Source organism: Miscanthus floridulus, chromosome 16 (genome assembly GCF_019320115.1).
Source record: "Miscanthus floridulus cultivar M001 chromosome 16, ASM1932011v1, whole genome shotgun sequence".
Lineage (NCBI taxonomy): Eukaryota > Viridiplantae > Streptophyta > Magnoliopsida > Poales > Poaceae > Miscanthus > Miscanthus floridulus.
The window spans coordinates 31531023-31556621 of NC_089595.1; the positions used below are offsets into that span (position 1 = coordinate 31531023).

The 25599-nt window shown below is 44.5% G+C and overlaps 2 protein-coding genes across 10 annotated transcripts; one reads left to right on the forward strand and one right to left on the reverse strand.

Moving 5' to 3' along the window:
• Positions 1–6481: 6481 nt before the first annotated feature.
• LOC136512820 (uncharacterized) lies at positions 6482–15100 on the reverse strand. 9 transcript variants are annotated; one of them, XM_066506826.1, is made up of 15 exons: positions 14944–15100; positions 14726–14780; positions 14585–14633; positions 11276–13340; positions 10887–10935; positions 10151–10303; positions 9820–9956; positions 9654–9723; positions 9204–9294; positions 9036–9105; positions 8843–8938; positions 8390–8489; positions 8206–8292; positions 8008–8084; positions 6489–7719 (listed from the first exon to the last, which is right to left on the reverse strand). In XM_066506826.1, the coding sequence occupies exons 4-15, from the start codon at positions 11558–11560 to the stop codon at positions 7546–7548; spliced, it is 1389 nt and encodes a 462-aa protein (XP_066362923.1). In that variant the 5' UTR covers positions 11561–13340; positions 14585–14633; positions 14726–14780; positions 14944–15100; the 3' UTR covers positions 6489–7545. The 9 variants fall into 9 exon arrangements, with proteins under 9 accessions (XP_066362925.1, XP_066362923.1, XP_066362920.1 ...); XM_066506823.1 differs by having other exon boundaries at positions 14563–14633; XM_066506825.1 differs by having other exon boundaries at positions 14543–14633.
• Positions 15101–20275: 5175 nt separating this feature from the next.
• On the forward strand, positions 20276–20641 carry LOC136510530 (transcription factor PAR1-like). Its single transcript, XM_066504947.1, has one exon. It carries the CDS (start codon positions 20276–20278, stop codon positions 20639–20641), a length of 366 nt encoding a protein of 121 aa, XP_066361044.1.
• The last annotated feature ends 4958 nt before the right edge of the window (positions 20642–25599 follow it).

Sequence of the window (25599 nt, forward strand, 5' to 3'; positions counted from 1 at the left end):
GGTCACTCACATCAGTCCCAATTGGTGTTTATTTGGGTCTTATTGAAGTTGAGACTTGATTGGGAATAGGCAGCATGAAGGAACTTTGAAGATTTGCTGAAAAAGAGTGACCGGACGCTGCACCGGACTCTGATGTCCAGCGTTCGGTAAGCTCACAGGAGGTGAACCATTGCTGCGAAGGAGTGACCAGACTCTGATGTCCAGCGTCCGGTCAGATGGCGTTCCTACATCCAGTTGAGCGAAGACGAAGAAGACAGGTTGGACCGGACTCTAGCTGTGTCTGATTAGTAGTGATCGGACGCATCCGGTCGCGACTTCAGGCGATTTGGACCTCTCTGGAGTCGATCGGACTCTGGGTGGCAGCGTCTGGTCGTTGCCACCAGACTGTCTGATCAATAGAAGTCGTGCGAGATTCCAACTCTTATCCGTTTCCTTTTCTATTCCATCTGGGGGCCACCATAAAATTGGGCCACGCCGTGACCTAATCTCCATCCCACGACCTCGCTACACCGACATCGCCCACTCTCCCATGCCCTAGCCGTGCTGCATTGCCCGAGCCATCGCCTCCAGTGCCACCATGTTGCTCCGCCACGCCTGCACTGCACCTCCCCGTGCCACCGCGTCTGTGCCATCTGCCCGCCGTCTCACCGCCGTGCCCTACTCGCACTGTGCTCACGATGGCTCCTGCGCCACCATGCCCTGCCACAGCGCCGCCACCACACTAGCAACTACGCACCCGAACCCTAGCGTCACCATACCTCGCCACTACCCTAATAGTGCCGCTAATCCACTGCACATTGCCAACCCTAGCCTCGTATTGCCGATCCGGTGGTTGCCCGATTCATTCCTCTTCTCGTCGATTCGCCGGTTCATCAGGTAGCAAGCCCTCGCTTTTAATTTTGTATCTAATGCTTGCTTCTTAGGGTTTTGTATCTCTAGATGTATATTGAAATTATTCATATATCCAATCCATTCTAACATGCAGTGAGTCGGTGTTGTTGAGGATACTTTGGCAGTTGTCAGTTAACTCAGAGCCAAGCTCGCGAGTACGGATCGAGGCCAAGCCTCGGAAGTGATAGTTGGCAGTTGTTTCTTGTCCGAGGCAGCAGTTCATTTTAGATGGCTCGTGTCAAGAATGCCGGAGGTGGTCCCGATGATGAGGATCTGAGGCCCCCACCTCGCTTGCCAAAGAAGCGTAAGTATCCAGATGCTGACATAGAGAGAGCAGCAGCAGTTGTAGCCGCCGCAGAGCGTGCAGAGAGAGGAGGTGCTAGGAGTGGAGTCCAGATCGCAGATTAGCTTTCACCAGCACAGAGGGTAGCTATTGAGCAGGTTGAGCGTCATCATGGTAGTCCAGCTAGGACTGTCATGCTTGAGGGATGACGTGTTGCTTTGGAGGAGACTCAGTCTCAGGGGGAGCCACAACAGTAGATAGAGCAGGCTCAGGAGGGAGAGCCAGCAGAGAAGACTGAGCAGTCACCACAACTTTGTCGCTCTAGTCGTACCCATACCCAGGTGACACCTAGGCCAGAGACATAGCGGAGGGGTTCTCGTCCGCCTCCTAGACCATAGGGTCTGCCTCCAGTGACTCATCTGGATTTGAGGGCCATCACGGCCAAGCAAGTCCAGCAGCTCAGGTTCGTCTAGTTTGAGGACTAGTTCCCGCCTAGGAGGGATGAGCGTGCTTCAGAGGGCTTCTACACACCACTGTAGGAGGATTTTTATAATGCACATCTTAACAGTGGGGTAGCTTTCAGATCTCACAGAGTCTGTTCCATTGAGGCCATTGTTGCAGCAGGAGGAGAGCAGGTCCGTCCTCACCTATCCTACCTATCAGGGTTAACAGACCTACTTAGACGGACTAACAGATATGTACCATCATGGGTCCATGAGTTCTATGCTACACTATGGATTGACCCGCAGCACAGATTTATTCACTTTGCATTCAGAGGCAGAGACTACAGGCTGATGAGCTTCAGGGTTAGAGAGATTCTCAGGCTTCAGGAGCAACCCATCCGGCTACATGAGGTGTGCTATGGCCAGACAGAGCCTCCCAAATGCCCTCACAACAGTCTTGTACCTCCTATAGATCTAGTCCGCCAGTGCTTCACAGAGCCTTTCGGTGAGAGGTCGAGCAGGACACCCACAGACCTCACTCCTATAGTTAGACTGCTCGATGCTATCATGAGGAGGACGTTGCTTCCGAGGATGGGATATCACGAGGGCTTGACTCGCATACAGTTGTCCTGAACTCTCTGATGCAGCAGACTGTGTTTGATATTTGGGATCTTATTCTATCAGAGATGGAGGACACTCTTGTAGAGGGATTCAGAGGTCACCAACAGCTGTCATATGCTCACTGGATTACTTTCTTGATGCACAGGGCAGTTACAATGAGGCCTCCAGAGATATTGGTAGAGTATTCTGGTGCTACTACCGAGTTTCCTGCATATAACTTGACTCAGATGCTCCGCCACAGTGTAGTGAGGACACCCAGCCAGCCGAGCCATCGCCCAGAGGTGCCAGAGTCTACAACCCAGTAGGATGAGACTATCAGGGGCATTGTAGCTACAGAGGAGGAGCAGCTTGATGCTTAGCAAGAGGGTATGGTCAAGAGCGACCCCAGTTACAGCATAGATGAGGATTACCAGGATATCCCTCAGATGCCTCCTCGACGACATGATCATGAGGCCGGTAGCTCTACTTACTATACTTGAGCAGATAAGGCAGGATCAGGCTCGCCAGGCCTAGAAGACAACAGCTGCTCTAGCACAGTTATAGGCTAGACAGGACAAGTTCCAGCGTCAGCAGCATGCTATTCAGCATCAGCTTCTTATTCAGCAGTAGTTACTTGGGTTTATGCAGCATGTTGTTATTGCCATTGGGGCTCCACCGCCATAGCCTTCACCCAAATAGGCTAGCCAACCACCACTTCTATGACTCTAGCTTTACAGCCCAGTGGGCTTCAGAGTCAGGGATAGCCAGCAGCACAGTTTCCTTCACCTATAGAGCAGGTGTCCTAGTGGTTTGCCTCCCTAGTGCCAGCCCCGTAGTTCACACCTCTACAGATGGGCTTCACACCGGCTCAGACTTCCTCGCTGCTTGTACCAGATACCCTAGTCTCTAGGAGCCTTGGTGCTACCTTCAGTGAGTTGACAGGGCAGCCTACTCTACCATATCTACATGTCCTTGGTCCTTCCACAATTGCTCCTATTACTGGGACTATAGAGATACTCCCTTCTTCAGTTACATCATCAGAGCTGCCTACTTTAGTGATATCTGCAGAGTCACAGGCCGCACCAGTTCCTGATCTGACCTAGACCGCTTCAGCGTCGCTTCTAGCTACATAGGGTCAGACTGCTCAGAGCTCAGGATCAGATGATGATGGCACACAGTTCTAGATCGCTCATCGCACCTCAGCGCCCGACTTGTCCGCTGCAGCCCTGTCGACCGACCCTTAGGTTTTGGTGTTTGATGCCAAAGGGGGAGAGGGATCGAGTATGGTAGACTTAGGGGGAGCGATACATTTAGGAGGAGCTTATCTATTACATTTGGAGTTTTATGTGTGATACTTATTATGCATTCATGTTTACTTTTATGCATTGAACTACATAAGTGTGATCGTAATCGTGATATCTACGTGGTGTGATATTTATGCGATATGTGACATGTGTGCTTTCTACTTTGATATTTATATATGTCGTGTCACTTAGTTATGCTCATTTGCTTTTGCTTCCGTGTTTTACTCCGATGCAAATAAACTTTATTACTTGTACTCATGCTTATTTCATATTTATTGAGTACATCATGATGGCTTGGATCATATAAGCTTGCCTAACTCTTTTGTTCTTATTGTCAAAAGCTTATATGAACCAAGCATGTTGAAAACCTCATCTCTTTTATATACTCGAGGTTGTATTGTCATCAATCACCAAAACGGGAGAGATTGAAAGCATCTAGGACCCTAGTTGGGTTTTGGTGATTAATGACAATACGAGATTATTGTGACTAACGTGTGTTTTACAGATGCAATTAAGTTAGGTCATGGTAATGGCAATTAATTGGGCAATCATGGTTGTCATGGCCCTACGATGGAAATCATTTTGGTTTTCAAAGGATGGACGACAATGTTAAGGATGAACTAGTTCTAAGTGTCATTTGGTGTTGAAGAGACACTTAGAGTAGTTTAGGACTTTATTTTTCCTTTGGCTGTACTATTAAGGGGGGTATGGACGGGTAGCTTGACCTAGGTGAGTCTAGTGGGTTGGTGTGGTGCACACTTGTCTAATCTAGCACTAGGTAGCTCCTAAATAGCCCTTAGATCAATTGTAGCAAACTTCATTCACATATGATTGCGATTTGAAAGTGAATGGAGGGTCCAATATTGACCGGATACTGGTTCCGGTGTGACCGAACGTTGGCACAGAGTCCGATCAGTTTATTTGATCAAGGTGAAGTCGTCTGGATGCGACCGGACACTGAGAGGTGAGTGACCGAACGCTGGGCGCTAGAGTCTGGTCAACTCCAGTAAGGTCCCAGAGAGGGAGAATCCTGATCGGACACGTCTGGTCAGTGCTGACCGGACGCTGGTCAGGTTCCGGCTACTGACTGGACGCTGAGCAGCAAAGTGTCCGGACGCTGGGTGCCAGAGTCCGGTCAACATCAGTAAGGTTCCAGAGGACAGTTTTCGTGACCGGACGCGTCCAGTCAGTACTGACCGGACGCTGGTCAGTGTCCGGTCACAACTTAAACTGCTCAGTGGTGGGTGAACTGACCGGAGCGTCCGGTCACCCCGCAGAGGCACATAACGGTTTGTTTTGAACAAGGGTGTATACATACTTCCTCTATTCATGTGAGGGATTACTTTTGCTCATCCCAACAACTAAGAAACACCTTTGAGAGTGCCAAGAAGAGCAAGGTCCTAGTGAGGTGATTGTGATTTAAGAATCCAAGAGAGTGGCCTCATTAGTGAAAGCAAGAGTAGCAAAGTGTGCATCCACCCTTCTTATTAGGCTTGTCGTGGTCAAGTAAGAGTTCGTGCTTGTTACTCTTGGTGATCACCATCACCTAGACGGCTTGGTGGTGATTGGGAGCTTGGTGATCATCCGGCGGAGCTTGTGCATGATCCAACTCAAGTTGTGAGCGGTTGTGGGTGATTCACCGCGACGGAGTATCGAAGAATCAACCCGTAGAGAGCACTTGATCCTTGCGCGGATCAAGGGGGAGCTACACCCTTGCGCGGGTGCTCCAACGAGGACTAGTGGAGAGTGGCGACTCTCCGATACCTTGGCAAAACATCGCCGCGTTCCTCCTTCTCTCCTTACTTTAAGCATTTACATTTGAGCAATTCAATTCTTGTCTTTACATACTTAGAATTGTCATGCTAGAGTAGGATTGAAACTTAGGGTGCTAAACTTTTGTGCGGTAGAACATTAGAAACATTTTCTAGGCATAAGGGGTGAAGTGGGCTAAGTGTAGGATTTAATTATTGCAAAGAATTTTAGAATTAGCCCAATTCACTCCTCTCTTGGGCATCTTGATCCTTTCAGCGATGTTAAATTGTGTAGACGAGGTTCGTGCAACACCTCTTAGCCGTCGAACCACTAGGTGTTGGTCGACACAACGGGGACTAGCGTGCCGACAAACACGTGAAACTCGAGAGAAAAATTAGTTGTCTCTTGCCCGTTAGTATTCTCCTAGTGATTGATTTAGTATTCATCTTGTGATTGGTTCACTCCTCTACACGACGGTATAATCACCCTACTCACTTATTTATATTCTTGCAAACTAGTTGTAGCAAGCTCTTTAGTGTAACTAGAATTGAGAGCTTGCTTTATAGTTTAAGTTCATCTAGTGGAGCTCTTTAGTGTAGCAAGTGTGAGAGCTCTTAGTAAATAGTGAAATAGCAAATTGTGTGTTTAGTGATCATAGCAACTAGAATTATTGAATAAGTGGCTTGCAACCCTTGTAGTGCTAGAGCAAGTTTGCATTTTGCTATTTGTTATACTAATCAAATTGCTCTAGTTGATTTGTAGATTTTTAAATAGGCTATTCACCCCTCCTCTAGCCATATTATGACCTTTCACCCGTTCGCTTCGCTGAAAAAACAAACCGAAATACTATTTCGGCTGATTTGTTGTGAGACAGAAACACTATTTCGACTTAAAAAACAAGCTGAAAAGTAAGGATTATAAGAGAAACGAACAGAGTCGAGATGGGTATACGTTTTTTCATGGCCAGGCTTAGCTAAAGGGGTGTTTGGATCTAGTGACTAAAATTTAGAAGATGTGTCGAGAGAGTATTGCTGGGGTGTTCGGATACTAATAAAAAAACAAATTACATAATCCACCAGTACTCCACGAGACGAATTTTTTAAGTCTAATTAATCCGTCATTAATATATGTTTACGGTAGCACCATATTGTTAAATCATAAACTAATTAGGTTTAAAAGATTCGTCTCGTAAATTAGTCACAAATTATGTAATTAGTTTCGTAATTAGTCTATATTTAATCCTCTGTTCATGTGTCCAACATTCGACTAGCCCCCGTCTCGCATCTCGTCACCTCCCGGTCGCTGCCGCTCCTCCTCGCTCCCGGCTCCTCCACGCTAACGCTGCCGCTCATCCACACTCACGACGATGGAGACGCTGCGGAGGAGGACGACGACGCGAGCTCTGCCAGATCCCTGGCGGGCCACATCCGACCGAGCCCCCGTCGGCCACCACGCGAGCTCCTTCCAAAACTCCGGTGGCCACATCCGGACGAGCTCCCGTCGGCCACCACTCGGCCCACATGCGAACTCCGACGAACTCCGCCGGCAAGATCTCCTGTGGGCTCGCGCGGCACGGGGCCAGACGGCGGTGGGTGTGGTGTTGGCGGTGCGTGCAGGGGTGGCGATGCGTGCTGTGCTGGCGTGCGGTGGTGGTGGTGCGCGGCCACCACGGTCGAGTACGAGGCGGCCAAGGAGCTGAGCGCAGGGAACACGCGAGCTCCGACGAGGTCCACGCGAGCTCCGACGAGGTCAATCCCCGCCTTGGATGACCTCGCGGCGGCGCCTCCCGCAAAGGGGTTCTTCTGCTCCCTGCCACCGTCGTTCCGTTCCCCACCGCAGGCTGTTGCTCCTGCGTTGGCTCCCAAACATGGAGCGATTGCATCCGGCAGCCACAATTGCAATCTAGGGAACGACTTCAGGATGGAGCGATTGCAATCTGGGGAATCAGTTCAGGATTGAAGAAACCCCATCCTCATCGCCTGCCATGGGAGAGAACTCGTTGCTGTGCACGTCTTCCACCTGTTCGACGAAATGCTCAAAGGACAGCAGGTGAAGGTAAGCTCACCTTTGTAAAGATGAGGTGAGTGCACCCGAACAATTCTTGCAACCAAACACTGCTCTAACTAAGCCAGGCTTACCTAAGCGTAGCAACCAAACAAGCGGACCTTGCATAGCACTAGCCAGGCTTCGGATGCCCTGGCTTAGAAAGCTGGCCAGGCTAGGAATAAACGGAGAACCAAACAGACCCTATATGCTGCGCCTTTTCTACTTCCTATTGTCTGTCCACTTGTTTTATGAACGGCTTGGAAGGACTGGATATATAACCCTTCACAGTTCCTACTAATGACATGGCTTCTTGTAGTGCCTCCAGTAGATGATCTGGGTGTTCCTCGATGCGCACAGGACCAAACTGTTCTGGTATTTTGCGCAAAGCCCGTCCAACGATCTGCGATGTATGCAGGGAAAAAAATTATGAGAAAACACCACATACATGTACCGATGTACAAGCACATGTGAGCACCGTGTTTTCAGTATGAGCAGAATTAATATAACAGTAAAGAAACAAATTCCAGAATAGGAAAAGTAAGACATGCTGCATCATCAACAAGTCATGGGGAAGTTACTAGTTGTTCGGTGCAACAAATGACTTTTCATGCTACCAGACTATTTGAGGAACATTCAGAGATCATTCCTCTAGGAAAGGGATGAAGATTTAAATATCACTAGTTCAAACCTTGCGAGCATAGCCACCATAAGCAATCCCTCCGATTAAAGCTTGGTGAGAACTGGCCATTTCAGAAGCTGCGGTCCCTGAATTTCAATTCAATAAAACAGCCTTTTCAGAAAGACATTCTCCCCATAATGATAGGTTGTATAAGTTTTTCTAAAAATTACAAATTGAACAAGAAAAGGAATGTAAGAAACAAATTACCAGCAACAGAAATAGATTGGAAAAGACCAGCTTTCTTTAAGCAATCAATAGTGTATGCGTTGGTGCCACCAGCCAACTGATAGAAGCCTTGAAAACCATAGGCACAGCAATACTCAGAAAATATAAGGTCGAGAGAGCCACAGCCACATAAGGAAAAAATATTTCAATTGTTGGCTTCATTTACCAGGAGGTCTTTCTGACATTGAAGCCACATGAGCGGCAAAAGAAACTGTCTCCCTTGTTGCACCTCGACCAATGTCGCCACTCATAGGTCGGCCATCTAACTGTTCCGAAAGAAAAGCAATTTATTAGGAACTCCCAGCAAAAAAAGAACATTACTTTACAAGATCAAAATTCAAAAGTAGTACATAAATCATATTTATGCCCGGTTCCCACCACATCAAGATGATAGCATTTCAGAAAATGTAACAGCAAACTGAATAGATTAAAAACTACATAATCAAGACAATCTCAAATATCTAGTTTGAAGCTAACATGATTTTTTTATAAAAAATGTTAACAAGGTCACGAACAAGGATGCATCTAACACTGAAGTATACACACAATACTGGAAAGCAGCAATTTTTTTCGATCAATGGAAAGCAGTAATTGAGTAATCATTCTCTTGAGAACTAACCTGCCAAAGATTATACCCTTTAAAATGGGACTCCATTATTGTGTACATTGCGTTCATGAGATCAACAGTTGATTCACCTATATCAGGAAGACTAACCTGAAAAGAGCAAACTTTCACATTAATAATATGGAATGGAAGATTTTTTTTTTCAATAAAAAGACACGGTTAGCCTGAAACCAATTGTGGAACCTACTGCAACCAGCTTCACATTATTGATGGACCCACTCAAGCTGTCCCAGAGGGTATTGAACATATCAGTTCCCCTACAGTGGTCAGAATCTATAAGATCAAGTGTAATATGAAATGGAGAAAAGTCAAAGGTAACTCAACCAACAAAATAACTGAGACAAGCAAAACATACTTTCCAATGGTATGTATCTCTATTGCATCAACATCATTACTTTTCAATAACTCAGCAGTCATAGTAGGGTCCCGAACATAGGACACAGCTCCTGAAATGGTTTCAAGCAAAGCTTGCAGCTTCTATAAGATACACAAGGGAGGAGGGATCAGAATTAACAGGAGGTGACTTTACATTTGAATCCAATGAAGGCTATATGCAATCAAAGGTATTGGTGGTTGTCTACTTCACCTCCTCACCTATAAAACCAGGTATTCTACCTCTTAAACTAATGAAAACCGTCTAAATAACCTCTAAGGCAGTTTTGAAAGTGGTTTCGCTGACGTCTATAAAACCTGATATCATAGCCCTTGAAGCATCTAATATTGCTTGTCTTACTAACACCAAGTGAACTATTCAGATGATGACAAATGGACAGGAATGGAACGAAGAAGAAAATATAGCACTCACTTATTCTGTCATACGGGCAAACTGGCAAGCATCGACCGCATCCATAGCACCGCTCTGTAATTACACCACCCTACACAAGGCAGACTCATCTCGTAAGGAAAATGGAGCCCATGAAGACGATAACAGGAGCAGAATAAAAGAAGTAAAGAACCAAAGCAACTGATACCTCATATTTACCACGCAAAGGATCAGATCGAGTGTGCTCTCCACCAACCACGGAACGCTCTAGTGATATTGCATCAGCCGGGCAAACTTTCTCACATGGCTTTGAGCAATCCGGTGGGCAATCCTCAGGATCAAACTCTAGAGAATAAACAAAGTTTTTCATACACAACGACGTTCAAAGTTAACAGGCTGGCAAATATTTGTAGTGAAGGCAAGAAACTAATAGCAATATCAAATGATAATAATTAAAACAAAACAATACTTTTGAAGTGACATATATAAAGTTAAACAAACAAGTATAACAGATAATTTCTGAAACAGCATGTTCTTACCAGCTTTACGGAAATGAAGATCTCTGCAATCATCATTAACACTAATCATCACCCATGGCCTTTGAACTTCTGGTACAATTGATGCTGCTACATCAATACCCTCATTCACTGCACCCACCACAGATGCATCTGCTGCACAATCAATGCAATCCACTGCAGGCACAGAACTGTCTGTAATTCGTAAGTGTATAACACCAAGTTTTGTCTTTTTTATTGGTAAAATCACTGCAGGAGACTGTTCACTTAGCAGAAATATATACCCACCGCAAACTTTTGTTTTTTATCTAATAACTCAAATATCGGATGAACCAATCATTAATTTTACTTCCATGAAGCTTTGAAGTTGTCATGAATTAACAGAAGTTTCTCCAATCACTTCATCAGGACATATTGAATAGGAGCTTCATAACAAAAGTTGCAATACGCATATGTTTAGCTTGTATTCCATTTGGTGTGTATTATGTACAGTACTGTAGTCCTATCTTGCCCTGCTTTTCAAAATTGGTAAGTCCTTGTGTTCCATTAATGCCAGTGTTTTAAGTTTTTTTTATGCAATTGGGTTGTTAAACAAAAGGTCAAATTACAAGTAATTAAAATCTCAATTCTTGACAGAGTGAAGGTATATAAAGAAAACATGTGGGCTACAACTATAGTGTGGACAGTTACAATGTCAATCTAAAAATGCTCAAAATAACCAATTCCAAATGAATGGCTACAGTTAAATTAACATGCGTACCTCCAGCAAGAGTGTAGACAAGGGAGAGATTCCTGACATCAGCAGCATCCTGCATAAACAAGTGAGGATTATAGCGCAGCCAGTCTGTAATAATTCTTCATCGCGGCCACTGCTACTCTCACTGTGCTAGAAATAAAACACCAACTGCACCAGAGAATTGTCCTCCACATGTTAAACCTGATTCGCTTTTCCTAGCTAACACCAGCATAAAGTGCGTAGCCCCCTCCCCCTCTGCCTTTCAGGCTTTCAACATCAGATGGAGATGAAGCACCCGCTGCACTTCCTGAGTTCCTGTCCATTTGATCCTACTGTGCACAGCCAGTAGTCCCCGGAGCCCAATCTAGTGACGGGTGAAGAAGCAAGGTGGAAGGGGCATGGACGCATGGTACCTCGAAGCTGGCGCCGCAGATGAGCTTGACCCAGTCGCCGCGCCGGAGGGCCGCGACCTGCGGCGGGTGGTCGCCGGCAAGGCGGACCCGGCCGGAGTGGGATACGACGGAGGCCGCGGCCCGGACGGCCGCGTGGGAGACTAGAAGAGGCGGCGGCGGGACCGGGACCGGGACGGCGGCCATGGCTGGCTCCTCGCGCGGCCACTTCACAGCGGCGCTGGGAAATATCTCTTGTGTGGATGAAGAAACGGTTCGGGTTCGGCCGGTGGTCAGAGGATCTGACATCCGTCGATTACGAGATGGACGGTCGATATGGATGTTAGCTGATTCTCAGACCGTTGGCTTATCCGATGAGGTTTTCACCGTTGTGGCATTGTCAAAAAGGTTAACCAAAATAAGTTAAAAAAAGGTTAACCAAAATACCTGACAGCACAGGGTGTAAAATCTTAAAATTAATCTATCGCTAGTCTTGAGGATTACTAGTTACTAGTATGTTTGACAAACCAATCAAGAATTTAGACCGTAAAGTAAGATTTGAATAATCCTTTTTTCGCATAAAACGATATCTATCTTAGGTTATCAAGATAATGGAATCATTGTTGCTCTATTAAACTTTCTCTAAAATGGACGCATGAACCTTTAGATCCAAGACATTGAATATTTAAGTTTAAAGTGCTTGAATTTTAAACTTCTAATTATGAAATATAAATTCCAACTTATAATTTAATTTTTTGAGTTTTCAATTTCCATTTTCTTTTCTTTTCATAATTTAGGATTAAAAATTTTGAATATAAAAAAACAGATTTTAAACTTCAATTTTTAAAACCTAAGTTTAGTTTTTTTTAGTTTCAAAACATTTTGTATCAAATTTAAAAATCTATCATGCAATTTGAAGTTTTAAAAACCAATGAATTTGAGCTTGGAATAACAAAATCTGGAATGCAGGATCCTATATTCTAAATGGACCTAAAAGGTGTTCAGAGAAGAGGACAGCATGTGTTTGAGGCCCATGCTGAAATGAAATGCATGGCCTTGTTCGTTTCTCTTATAATTCATATTTTTTAGCTTGTTGTTTTAGCCAGAACAGTATTTTTCTCTCACAACAAATCAGCCGGAACGGTGTTTCGACTTGTTTTTTCAGCGAAACGAACGGGCCATATATAATATTCAAGGTTTTGCTAAAAAGATATAGCCCGTGTTTAGTTCCAAAAGAAGTTCCAAAAAAGTGCTACAGTATCCATCACATCGAATCTTGCGATGCATGCACGGAACATTAAATGTAGATGAAAAAAAACTAATTATACAGTTTGGTGGAAAATTGCGAGACGAACGTTTTGAGCCTAATTAGTCCATGATTGAACACTAATTGACAAATAAAAACGAAAGTGCTACAGTACTCAGCTAAACAAGAGCATAATATTCAAGGTGCACTCACTACTGTTACCATTGAAGAGTACTAGCCTGTTAGGCGCGCTCCGCTGCGCCGGTTTTGTGCATGACGCATTAATCAGCTGCAATTAGATAGAGCTAAACTGGTTGGTTGTTTACCTTAAGTTCAATGCGTTGCTTTTGTCTAGCGTTCAGGTCTCTCCTTACCCTGTACCAGTGGGGAGTCCCAATCTCTAAAACATACGCATAAATAGAAATCTAATAATTCAAATCGTATTTCTCTAACGATAGACATGGCGCGCATGTGCAATAACCAATAATGCATTAATTTGGTTTCCCAGGCTGCGTCCATATCGGGCCTGTTCGGCTGGTATTGAAGTCGACTAATAAGCCGACTGAAGCTGATTTGTTGTGAGAGAAAAATACTGTAGATTCTAACTGATAAGCCGACTGGTATTTGCTGCAAGTAGAGTATCATTAGGTACTTTGTACATGCACACATAATGGATCTTCGTAGATTTTATTTACACTGGGCACAAGGTTTAGGGCATCACAACTCACAATGTGTCATGGCCATTATAACAATAAAAGAGCCAATAAAACTGAGTGATTGGTAGTTGTTGACAGTCCACAACACATTTGCCAAATCATGGAGGTAGGTCTTTGCACCATATACCTGCAAGATATAACCAGTATGTGTTAGAGTGCAAGATAACTCGTATTTATTAGAAACATCAACAGAATGACTTGGAGGCAACTGTGTTCACTAATTTATCAAACATGAAAATTACTTTGACCAAATTTGTGAAACCAAGGCACTGAATTTACTCTGTAATTGGCGGTAATCTACTGGAATCACCCGATACATAAGATAAAATAAGTTATGATCAAGGAAATTGAACAGCCTGCATTTGACACCTAAACACTGAAACGGTTAGTTTTCCCCTAGGCTTCTTATGAGCAACATGGCTAATGTATGGTACAAATGTTACAACATATTCAATAAGAACACCAATTTTACTATAGGCACACTTTGTTTTGAACTTACATTATAGTAAATTCATGTCACATGCTCTGCTCTTACATGCTTTGGTATACTGATGTAATCAGACATGGATTTTTGTAAATATTAATACATTATGATTCCTCAGTGTCTCTCTATGCTAGGACCATGTTTGCCTTAATCAGCTTTGTTCTTCCTAGCAGATGACAGCGGCCCTAACATGGCAGCCCAGATATAGTCAAGGATGTCGCATCACTACTCTGCCTGGAGATGGTGGTATTTTAGCTCTTACAGTGGATTCAGGTGTTGGTGCTAAGGGTTACAAACTTGTGAGTGGTTCAGCTAGATGGCTCCCTTCAATTTCGTTGGTTGCAGTGCTACTGCTATCTCTTGGCGAGCACTGTTCTTCCCTCATCATTTGCGTTATGCTGCTTCGGATAATATAATTGACATTGTGGCCTTACTGTTATTCACTCGCCTTTATTCTTAATATTTGTTCCTAAACAAAGGGATATAGGACATATGGCACCCACGAGCTTCACATTTATGTTATATTATATTCATATTCCAAATATTAGAGTTGCAAAGAAATTCATACTCAAAGTTTTAGGTATAAAGCTAGGTAAAGCATAATGTTCTTGCTTATCAGATGCGTGATTAGGTAACTCTGTTTACAGATATTGCTTACAAGTAGGCAGGACAGCTACAAATGTTTCTCTATCTTGCATAGCTTGCTCAACCAAGGTACCTTGCCACTCAAAATAAATAAGTAGGCAGATTTATTATATGACTTAGTTACTTTACATGGCAAATGTATTTAGTATATTCATTCAGCCCCCCTCCCCCCTACAAATATCAGTCTTAGCTTACTGCACCAGAGCAGGGGCCCTTGCACCTGCAGGCCGCACGTAGCTCACCCGCCTGTGTTGGCCGTCTGCTGTGCAGGGACATCCGGTGGCGATGGTTCTATGCCACGATCCGCCATCCGGCACGATTGGAACCCAAGAATAATCAGATCGGAAGAAATCAGATGGAGGAGAAAGAGAGGGCGCTTGTACCTTTGCTTGAAGGACGACGGATAGTAGAGGCGATGGCCCCGGCACGGCTGGAACCCTAGAAGAACCAGATCGGGAGAAATCAGTGTGAGAGAGAAGGCGCTGCACCTTGGTTGAAGAACGCGTGGTTTGCAGGCCCCATCCTGCTGCGCGACGATGTGGTTTTGAGGGAGATGCGCAGGCGCACCGGGCAGAAGAGGCAAGAGACAGGCGAGGCGTACCTCAACCGCATGTCCTCTTTCTTCCTAGCGGCGCCGCTGGCACCGCATCTCGCACCAGCGCCGCCTCGCTCTCCTCGCCGGTACTGGCGGCGGGGATCTGATCCGAGCGGAGGGAACGAAGAAGAGGGCCGCACCGGAGAAGGCCGCGGCCTCGACGAATCCGCGTATATGGACGAAGGGAGAGGGGGCCACTGGTCAGACGAAAAAAAAGGAACGCTAACACGCGTCAGCTTCCCGTTCGGCGGAGGCGCGCGGAGGCACGGACACCCGCAGAAGCTCCGAACGTGCTGCTCGCCTAGTATTTTTCTAAAAATACAAATCAGCTATATAAGGGGTGTTAGGTTCTTTAGTCGTCCCTAAAATTTATATCACATCAAATGTTTAGATATTAATAAAGAGCATTAAATATAGATTAATTATAAAACCAATTACATAGATGGAGGCTAATTTACGAGACGATTTTTTAAGTCTAATTAATTTGTCATTAACACATGTTATTGTAGCACCATATTGTCAAATCATAGACTCATTAGGCTTAAAAGATTCGTCTCGTAAATTAGTCATAAGTTGTGTAATTAGTTTCGTAATTAGTCTATATTTAATACTCTATGCATGTGTCTAAACCTTTGATTTATCAAGAATTTTAGGAGCGCCTATACAAACCAAACAGAGCCTAAATCAGCGTAAGCGGCTTATACACCAGCCGAACAAGACCGGTGACGATTAAGAACAGTCGCTGATAGCCTGGTAGACCTCCCATTTATTCGAAAGAGCTGGGCTACAGACAAGTGTAAATTTTTCATATGGCTAATTGCGCACGGGTCAAGCTTTTTGTAGTGCTCTTTGCATAGTACATTGAGAGGAATGCAATGTAGCTTCGCAAATCGCAATACTAGATACATAAGTTTGGAATTGTCGTGGGCCATGTTAGCGCCTCGACATTCAGACAGACACATGAGTCCGGACACCCGCGTGCTGCTGCGCCCCGCGCCTTCTCTTACTGCTGCTACGCTCCACGTCTGCCCTGCCCACGCTCAGGAGAGATACTGGTCCTTCCTGTTTACATCTACACTAATTTGAGCATGTGTGTGGGCATGCCTAGCTGCATGTGAGGGAGGGAGAGAGAGCATAGCGCGCGTACCCATGTGAGCATGATGCATAGTGGGAGGTCGCACCTGGTGGTGCAGGGCCTCTGGTTCTGCATCCATTGGGTGGTGGCCCGCTGGCGCTCTACATGCGCGCATGCACTTTGGCAAGGGAGTGCTGGCCGTTTCGCTTGCGTGCACGTCCAACTGTTGGAGCTGGCCCACATGACATAGATAGACAACGCTGGCTGGGTGCGTACAACGCGTGCGTGCCTGCGAGTCTAAGTACATGGGGAGCAACACTTACGGCAACATACTGAAATAAGGTGAAACAAATTGAAATATACGCTTACAACATATGTGTATAGCCACTGCAACATATACAACATTAAATAAAATACTTGCAACATACGTCTGAAACAGGCAAACATTTGGAACATACACTTTGCAACATACGTGTATAGCCACTAGCAACATCCAGATGAAAACATGCAACATCAAGATAAAACAATTGAAACATTTAGAAGATACACATGCAACATATGTATATAGTCATTGCAACACATGCAACGTCCAGATAAAACACATACAATGTCTAGATAAAACATACACATGAAACGCATACGCCGACGCGAAGCTCAATACCCACGGTCACCCGTCTTGAGAGCAGCAAATGGCACATGTAGATGCGGGCCCCACAGCCGTGCACCTCTCATGAATTCCCATTCTCTCTCTGGTCACCGCGCGTGCATGCACATCACACGCGCCGCATGGCGCCACTGCATTTTGCATATGCACATCACTGTCAGCACAAAGACGAAGGCGGTAGGGCTCTTGCTGTGCTCCTGGCCGAGATTATTATAGGCTTTGGATGTTTGCTGGCGCGTCTCGAGACTCTGCCCTCCACGCTGAGCGAGTCGTCACACGCGCTCTCATGCGTGGACCCGCAGAAAAGGTGAGTGCGGCCCTATAACTACAACAGGCACCCCTCTTTTCTTTTCTTTTCTTGGTCATCACGCCGTGCGGATCGGTCCGCCGAACGGACGTCCTCAACAAGCATGCCTTACCTTGGGTAGAGGTTTAGGGTCCCTTTGGCACGGCTTCACGAGCAGCTTCTCGAGCGGCTTTTGATGAAACCGTGCCAAACGGACAAAACCAAAACGGCTCACGAGCGGAAGCCGACGAAAGCCCCTAAAATCCCGCTCTCTACACTTCTCCACCGGGGAGAAGCCAAAAATAGCGGCTCATATCGGCTTCTCCTTGTCCCAACAACTCATTTTCCATCTTTGTCCCGGGAGGATGAGCAGTGGACGACGTCGATGCGGGGCCGCAGCTGCCGCCGACGGCGCGACGCGGCGGCGGCCATGGGGCCAGGCGCGGTCGCGGCAGTTGGCGGCGCGGCGGCGCGCAGGCGCGGTTGGGGCAGCTGGACTCCCTGCTCCGCCCCGCCGCCCCGCCGGCCTTCGGCTCCGCCCCGCCGGCAGCCTCCTGCTCCGCCCGAGAGAGAGAGAGAGAGAGAGAGAGAGAGAGAGAGAGAGAGAGAGATGGATGGAGGGAGTGGGTGCTAGTAGCTCCTTATCCGAACGCTCGAGAGAGAGAGATGGATGGAGTGAGGCCGTTCGGATAAGGAGAAGAAAAGAAGGGAGAAGGAAAGAAAAAGAAAAAAAAGAAAGAAAAATGAAGAGAAAAAAGAAAAAACAAAAAAAATATATAACGGTATTTTGGACATTTCACGTCTTCTTTACACTAGGAGAAGCCGTTTTGCCAAACGTTTTCGTACAAAATAAGCCAGAGTCAGAAAAAGCTGCTTTTCCATACGAGCCAGAGTCAAAGCTGTTTTTCACGAGCCGGAGCCATGCCAAACGGGCCCTTAGAGGAATGAAACGGTGGCGCCGACATTGCCTCGTCGGGCCAGACGATGGGCGGGACCAGGCTGCGATTTCCAGCCCAGGTTAGATGCGGCCCAGGAAAAAATGGCGTTGGAGTTTTCTTTCCCAGGCCGACTAGATGTATGACCAGGTCTATCCCAAAAAAATCACCAACGTGGAAATAAACTGCCTTCAGTTTACGAACACTCAACGAGTGAGGTTCATGCAAAATCAGGGAGCTAGGCGCCAGAACTGGCAGTTGGGCCATTATGTACCCAAACTAGTCGGATGGCTTCAAATTCCGGCCCATCTATCAATAATTCAGGCCTCGGTCGAAGCAAATAATAAACATAAAAAAAGAGGTTAATCACTTGTACAAACAGACATGAGGAGCTCGCCGAGGAGCAATGTAAAAGAGGCGCCTATTTCACAATATATATATACTAGCTAGGTAAGAACTTTGAGAATAAACACGCCAGCACGAACATAATACAACAACCACACAAAGCAATAACCTACGTAAACAAATGCAATTAGCTTACATTAACTCGGCTAAACTTGCATCCATGTGCGACGTCGGAACACCAACCGATAAACGCGTACGGGAACACAGTTGTGCAGGTCAATTTTAAAGCATCTCCACTAGATTAAGGATATCTAATCCCCTGTATGAAACTAAAGGGATTGAGAAAACAGACTTTTAGAGTATAGGGGAAAAATGTTGCTTGCTCCTCTCTATTTGAGGGATTGAGGGGAGGATTTGAGGGATTAAAAAAATATAAGAAAAAAAGATTGATGAAGGGGATCTACTGGAGTGTTTTTTTTTCTTCACCTCATTCCCCTACATGACATTGTTTAGGGAAAGGGGATTGTTTTCCTCAATCAGGTGGAGTTGCTCTTACTCTCCTATCCTATAAGTAATACCTGATGATGATCAACTCATCCATACAGTCTCCTCAACCGTTGTTTGATCTAGGGCGCATGATGATTAGTCTAATCACATGCCTAGCTTACTAACTAATAACCAACACCTGGTTGCTCAACTGCTGTCATATGCACATCAGCACATGAATGCAACAGAAAGATTAATAACGAAATACATTCAATATAATCGCTTCTCCCCTCATCAGGGATCTTCACGGAAATTGCCCAATTTGAGCGTGCTAACCACTAATCCTGTACCGGAGATCGCGGTGCCCATCGACGGCTGGCTACACATGTCATGTTGATACATACATACGTGTGATCGAGGATAATGATGCACACATCATGCATACTTCCCGTTGACATATGTCATGAGGGGGAGGAGGGGAACATGGCCACAAATCAAGGCACCCCAGCCCTAAATCATGGAGATTAATTGTTACATGTGCAATGCATCCCATTAGTCCAATTGATTGTTTCTCATAAAAAAAAGTCCAATTGATTGAAGCATTTGCGTCTATCATAACCAGCTCCCCACCGGGGAACATGCTGGCACATTAGAGCCTGCTAATCCATGCTGTTTATTTTAATATATATCCCTAGCTAACATACATATATGTAGGGATCGGATGCACCACGGGCGTGAACACATGATGCAGGGAGACTTTTCTTCGCACATGATGATGATGCAGGCGAGACTTTTCTTTGCTGCACTTTTGCTGAGGTGGCAGGCTGGCAAAGGAACTGGAGGAGTGTGTGGGGCCCCACAACAAATCACACACATGCATGCATGGGATAGGAGAGGGCCCGGGATGGTAAGGGATACAGACAGATACGTTACAGAGTGTTCTGACGAGGAAAATCGAAAGCCAAGTGAAGTGCATAAAGGGTAGTAGTAGTGCATGGTTGGTGGCGTTTGAGAGGTGTCTGCTTCTGCTTGGATCGAAGATAGATAGAGAGAGAGGTGTGTTGTTGGTTGGTTGGTTAAGGAATCATGTGGTGGCATGTCACATGTGGCCTTGAGTTAGGAGAACATGCATGCATGCCTGCCCTCACCTTCAAGCAATGCACTGCAATGCTTGCATCCCAACAACATGCCATGCCATCTCCCTGTCAATGTGCACCGTATCGTATCCACATGCATATATATATGATATGATCTAGCTAGCTATGTTTGATCACTACAGAAACAGAAGTTAATCATTCCTGATCCGCCTTTTGTCATGCCAATGCATGCCACCTAATCCCCCACACACATATCTTCTCTTCCAGCCTATAGCTCCTATAGCATCTATATAAACACCCTTTGCCCCCTCTCTCTAGCATCCCATCATTCTCATCTATCTCTCTCTAATCCCTGATTCTTCATTTCTCTCCTCATTATCCCATAGTTCGTTGCAACTGCAAGTAGCTACAGCCTACAGCGGCTGCAGTTTGCAACAACAACGATTGGTCATGGGTGCCCACACCGGCAACCGCCGTTGCAGCCCGTCAACATCGACGGCGAGGAGAAGAACGAGGCCGCCGGCATCCTCCGCCGCCGTGGCTGCCAGAAGGCCGTCGTCGCCGACGACGAAGCCGATAAGCAAGGACGATGCCGCGGAAGGCAAGGCGAGGACGAAGCAGGCCTGCAGCAGGCGACGGGACATGGAGGTGAGGAGGAAGATGGAGGTGCTGAGGCGCCTCGTGCCGAGCGGCAGTGGCGGCGACGACGAGGTCGACGAGCTCCTCCTGCGCGCCGCCGGCTACATCACGCGGCTGCAGGCGCAGGTGACGGTGATGCAGTTCATGGTCGACGTGCTGGAGGACACAAAGCATTAATCATATTTTTATTATTAGGCTTGAGAATTGAGATGACACATGTGTAATACATACCATATACATGATATTTACTTTTGTACTGAACTTCTTGGGGTTCATGTGGTTCTTTACTTCTTTATTATCTCTTTGTTTGATTGATGTCGCCCTGAGGATGAAGCTTGAGCAAGAGCCGCTTGCTGAACTGGATAACCATTATTTTTCAAAAAGCTACCAGCGAGCATGAATCGATAAAGGAGTAAAATACAACAGCACAACACCACAAAACTTAAGAGATGGACTTGGGGTAGATGTTACCGTTGTCTTGTGCATGATCACCAAGTCAGTTCATGCAAGAATTTCTTTGCAATGCACATTTATGTTACCACTCTTTACTGTAAACCGGAATTTCCCTAAGGGTTTCGATATTTTTATGATTATTGCGTACACTAACAGGATAATTATAACTATCTTGACGGTTTTCAAAAAACACACCCGAAAATTAAATAACCGACAGGATATTACAATTATCTTGACGGGTTTTGGAAAACACACTGAAAAATTAAATAACAGACAAGAAAATTCTGAATTAACCTATATAGCTGCGTGTAACCGACAGGATAATTAATTATGTTATCAGTTTACTAATAACACACAGGGAAATTGTGCATTGTTATGTCGGTTTGTGCATTTTCTTGTTGGTCATGGAGATAACACATATGGAAATTAATCGAAACGCGGACACAGGAAATATATTGCCCAAGGAAATTGATGTTTGAACACCTCATACCAAATTTGAACTTGTATGCACCTCAAATTTGACAAAACCTTACATTTACCACAAGTTAAGGAAATATGAGATTATGAAAATAATTCACTATTTTTTATAGTTAAATGAATTTCTGCGTGCTATTTGAAATTGAACAAATTCCAAAATGAACTGTGTACACTTAATAAGATCGAAAAAATTACATAAAAATATATTTGGGTTCATATGGTCCATTCAATAGTTTGTGGTAGAGATAGATGAAAAATTCAATTGGTGTGTAGGTATAATTCGACCTTCTCTCTCCATATTACTACAAAATAATTCTAATAATACCTAAAAAAGGTTCAAAAAATCTAAAAATTTGCATGGAGTCATATTTTGGGTGTATATGCTTGTAGTAAATTTTCAAATAATTTTCATAAAGGGAGCTTATCCATCATTCACAAAATGGATACACCTCAAACATATTTCAATGTAAGTCAAGTGAGACTTTAAAGTTTGCATACCTCACATCAAATTGAACTGTTGGTGAGGTCGAATTTTCCTGTCGTTTGAAAACGACAAAGTTAGATTTGTAGACTTGTCGGTTTCAAATATTTGTGTCGGTTTTTTGCCGATAGCGAAATTATTTTTATTTTTTCTGACGATTCATCGTCAATCATTTTCTAATTTCCCTGTTGCTCTATCCCTGGTGGTTATTGCCTTACGGTGTAGGAAATTGGTTTTGAATTTTCCAATCAGCATTTTCTATTTCCTTGTCGGTAATCGCACCCTCCGGGAAATTCCCGTTTCCAGTTGTGTTTAGACATCGAGAGTGTCATTGTTCGTTTTGATCTGCTGATCCTACTTCGCAAGTTGTTTCCAACTCTGTGAAACCTCACCATCCCAACAAACAAAGAGTTGGGCTAACGTTGTTGCCATGCCTACTCTAGGTGGATGTCGCTCTACTATGTTAGCAAACTCCATGGCTTTGTGTGCACCGCAAGGACTTGTCAATGGCTATGTTTGCACCGCAAGGGCATGTCAATTCCATCATCTAGTAGGAGACCTTATAGCTTGTGTGGTAAGGATGATGCTTGTCCCGTTTACCACAACTGTTGTTGTGTCCCTCCTACTTCGATGCTTTTGAACCTCAAGTCTACGATCACGCCTTTGGTGGAGTCCTTGCGACCAGAGCTCAAAACCTTGATTGCAATTCGTCAGGAAGAAGTGATGCATCCCCTCAAGGAGGAGGCTTCTACCATCAAGTTATTGCTAGTGCATGTGGCCAACCATTTGGAAAATATTCAGAGCATATTGTCGTTGTTGACATGGCCGAGCTCTTTTTGGTCCCTGTTCTCTGTCTCGATGCTCTCCGACATCATTGATCCTTTCTTCTCTTATGGCAGCTTGGATGCCTGTTGACTCCTCGTTGTCTAAGGACACGTGTGTGGAAGCTACTGATTCCGTCGTACATGACGTGACCACAAGTATCTCTGTTAAGGAGATTTACAAAAGACGAACTAAAGGACGCTTGACATAGAACTTGACCAAAAGATGCCCCTGGTGCATGCCATTTAGGTGGCCTCTGGAACCTCCATTGTTCATATGATCAAACAAACACTACTACAAGTTCTATCTCAATATGCAAGACATCTACATCATCTTCCACTAACTATCCACATCACCTTCCACTAATAGTAGTCATGTTATGCCACTAACTTCCAACCCATTAATGTAAGCCATACACATCATCTCTACTTTATTTTATTTCAAATTCTTCACAATTCCTACAGCAACACGCACGGTATCTTGTAGTTTATTCCAAAATCTCACACAATCTAGGACACCAAACAAGCTAGGCACACTCCTCCATGATCAATCGAATTGGTGAAAATTGGTCTAAAATGAAGGAAGAGCATCTCCATGAACCATCTCAAAATGTAAGACAATCTACACAAATGCAACAAGCTTGAAATGAAAGGGAAGCTAATTACCAACCATGGTATGCTTTCTTCAAAAATCACCACTCTCCAGTCTCCATGAGCTTGACGGTGAGAAGCCGGTTGGAGGAGGATGGGAGGTTTTGTACTGTACATTTTCACCGCCAGGTTGATATAAGAAGCGAGAAGGATGTCTGTTTTCACCGCGTTCTGACCTATGTGATGTGATGGAATTCAAAGCCGATTATGATAATTTTTTTCACCTCTGGCTCCAACCATGATGAACCTTCAGTGAAAATAGGCTCTCCTTTCATTATTGGTCCGTGGTTTGTACTAACCGGCTGTGATATACATTTTCACGGTTGAGTCAGGCATCCACTAGGCTCACCCACTTCAGAATCAGCAGTGAAAATGCATCACGTGGACGACGTGTTGGGGTGGTACGAAGGGGAAGAGCTAGAGGAAGATAGTTGGGCCCAAATTAAAGCCCATTATATGTATATCATTCCTTTGTTATCTGCAGTAGAGACTGCTAAATTAATCTGAGAGTATTCAAGCATTACAGAGTTTCTCATTCTCCACAGAACCAACAGAGGGAAGCCTAAAAACACAAGGCGAGGGCATAAGGCACTTAAAAGTTTTTCACATACGGTCAATACATATGCAAAATTAGATAGCTATTGCTTGGAATCACAATCCGATGCCAAGGTCTTCTGGCGCCAGCAAACGACTTGTCACTCACCACCTTGATTCTTCTAAAGTTACATGTGTTTCTGGCATAGCAAGGCTTAGCAACTTTTCATGTACTTTCTTCGCCTTGCTTACAGTGACCGAGTGATACATTACTCTCAATTTTTTTAGCTTCACTGCCCAACAGAATAGTCGTTTCATAAAAGTAAGTTCATGATCTGATCCTTTCATCTCACTGATCGCTACTTCTTGGAGGCGTTTGAGAATGAGCTCCTCAGTCTTCCAGTTTGTTGGTTCATCACAAATACACACTATGGGATACAGTAGCTTTGCCGAGCACTCGGCAAAGGCCCAAAAACACTTGGCAAATGCTTTGCCGAGTGTAACACTTGGTATACAACACACAGCATTTGTATGTCGGCAAACAGTAGTTTGCCAAGTGTTTTTTTATCGCGCACTCGGTAAATAGTTTGCCGAGTGTCAAATTTTACACTCAGCAAAAAAAAAAAGTGGTTTGCCGAGTGTTTTTCCAAAATACACTCGGCAAATGATTATTGTTTGCTGAGTGTTTTTTGGAATTACACTCGGCAAACCTATTTTTCAAAAAAAAAAAATCATCAGCATACCATTATTGTTTGCCGAGTGTTTTTGGGAATTACACTCGGCAAACCTATTTTCTAAAGAAAAAAATAATATTTTTCTCAGCATATCTGTGCACCTGCTTCACAACTCAAGAGAAAATTTAATCTTATCCAAACTTGAAAAGAAATATCTTACAAGCTACCTAGAAATAGTCCAAAATCAATGGTAACAAGGCCACTGAAATGATATACATGTTGTACAGAGTTATAGGCTGGGTAGCTAATTTTGCCAACATAATGAATGCTAATGATTCAGGGTATAATTACAGTGAGCATGTAATCACTAATCATAAAATTAGAAATACAAGCAGCATGACAAAAATAGTATCAATCACTAAAACATTGCAAAAGAAGAAGAAGCAAATCTTATAATACTATGATATATACTCTACCGAATACAGGGTATACACCTATTGCTGTTGTGAGCTAGCATTTGCCCAATTAAAGTGACAACCATTGATTAAAGAATAAGTATGTGCTGACAAAGTCTCAATCAATGGAATTTCAAAACATAAATTCTGAGCAAATAAACAAATTTACATAAGAATGTGGCATATGTAAGCTAAACATGTATGTGAGAAGTTCCAAAGCAAACTGAGAAGGCCATTACCAATCACCATGCTTTGGCTGTTTCATCGTGAAAGCTTCCAAGTAATTTGGCCCAGTATGTAAAAAAGGTGAATTGAGATTCAGTCTACTGAGTACGGTAAGATTTAAAAGGAGATAAAACATTGGAAAGAGATATTTACCTTTGCGCTAGCAATATGGCCTCGTTATACTTCTGTTATAGTGAGAGACAAAATTAGCAACTCATAGTTAAATAGTGAGTACAGATAAGCAAAATTACAAAGCACTGAAAAGAGGCTCTTACTATCTGAGCCCCTACAGTCACATGCACCGCAAATTCTAGATGTAAAGCTACCTCTTCTCTGCATATAACCCTCTATGAAGCAAAACATA

What these genes read in the sequence shown, in the direction of transcription:
- LOC136510530 (XM_066504947.1), top strand. Translation starts at nt 20,276, where the DNA reads ATGGGTGCCCACACCGGCAACCGCCGTTGCAGCCCGTCAACATCGACG.
- LOC136512820 (XM_066506821.1), bottom strand. Translation starts at nt 11,560, where the DNA reads ATGTCAGATCCTCTGACCACCGGCCGAACCCGAACCGTTTCTTCATCC. An exon ending in TCTTCATTTCCGTAAAGCTG is followed by an intron (nt 9,957 to 10,150) that starts GTAAGAACATGC and finishes TTTATTCTCTAG; the next exon opens with AGTTTGATCCTGAGGATTGC. An exon ending in CCAATCTATTTCTGTTGCTG is followed by an intron (nt 8,085 to 8,205) that starts GTAATTTGTTTC and finishes ATTGAAATTCAG; the next exon opens with GGACCGCAGCTTCTGAAATG.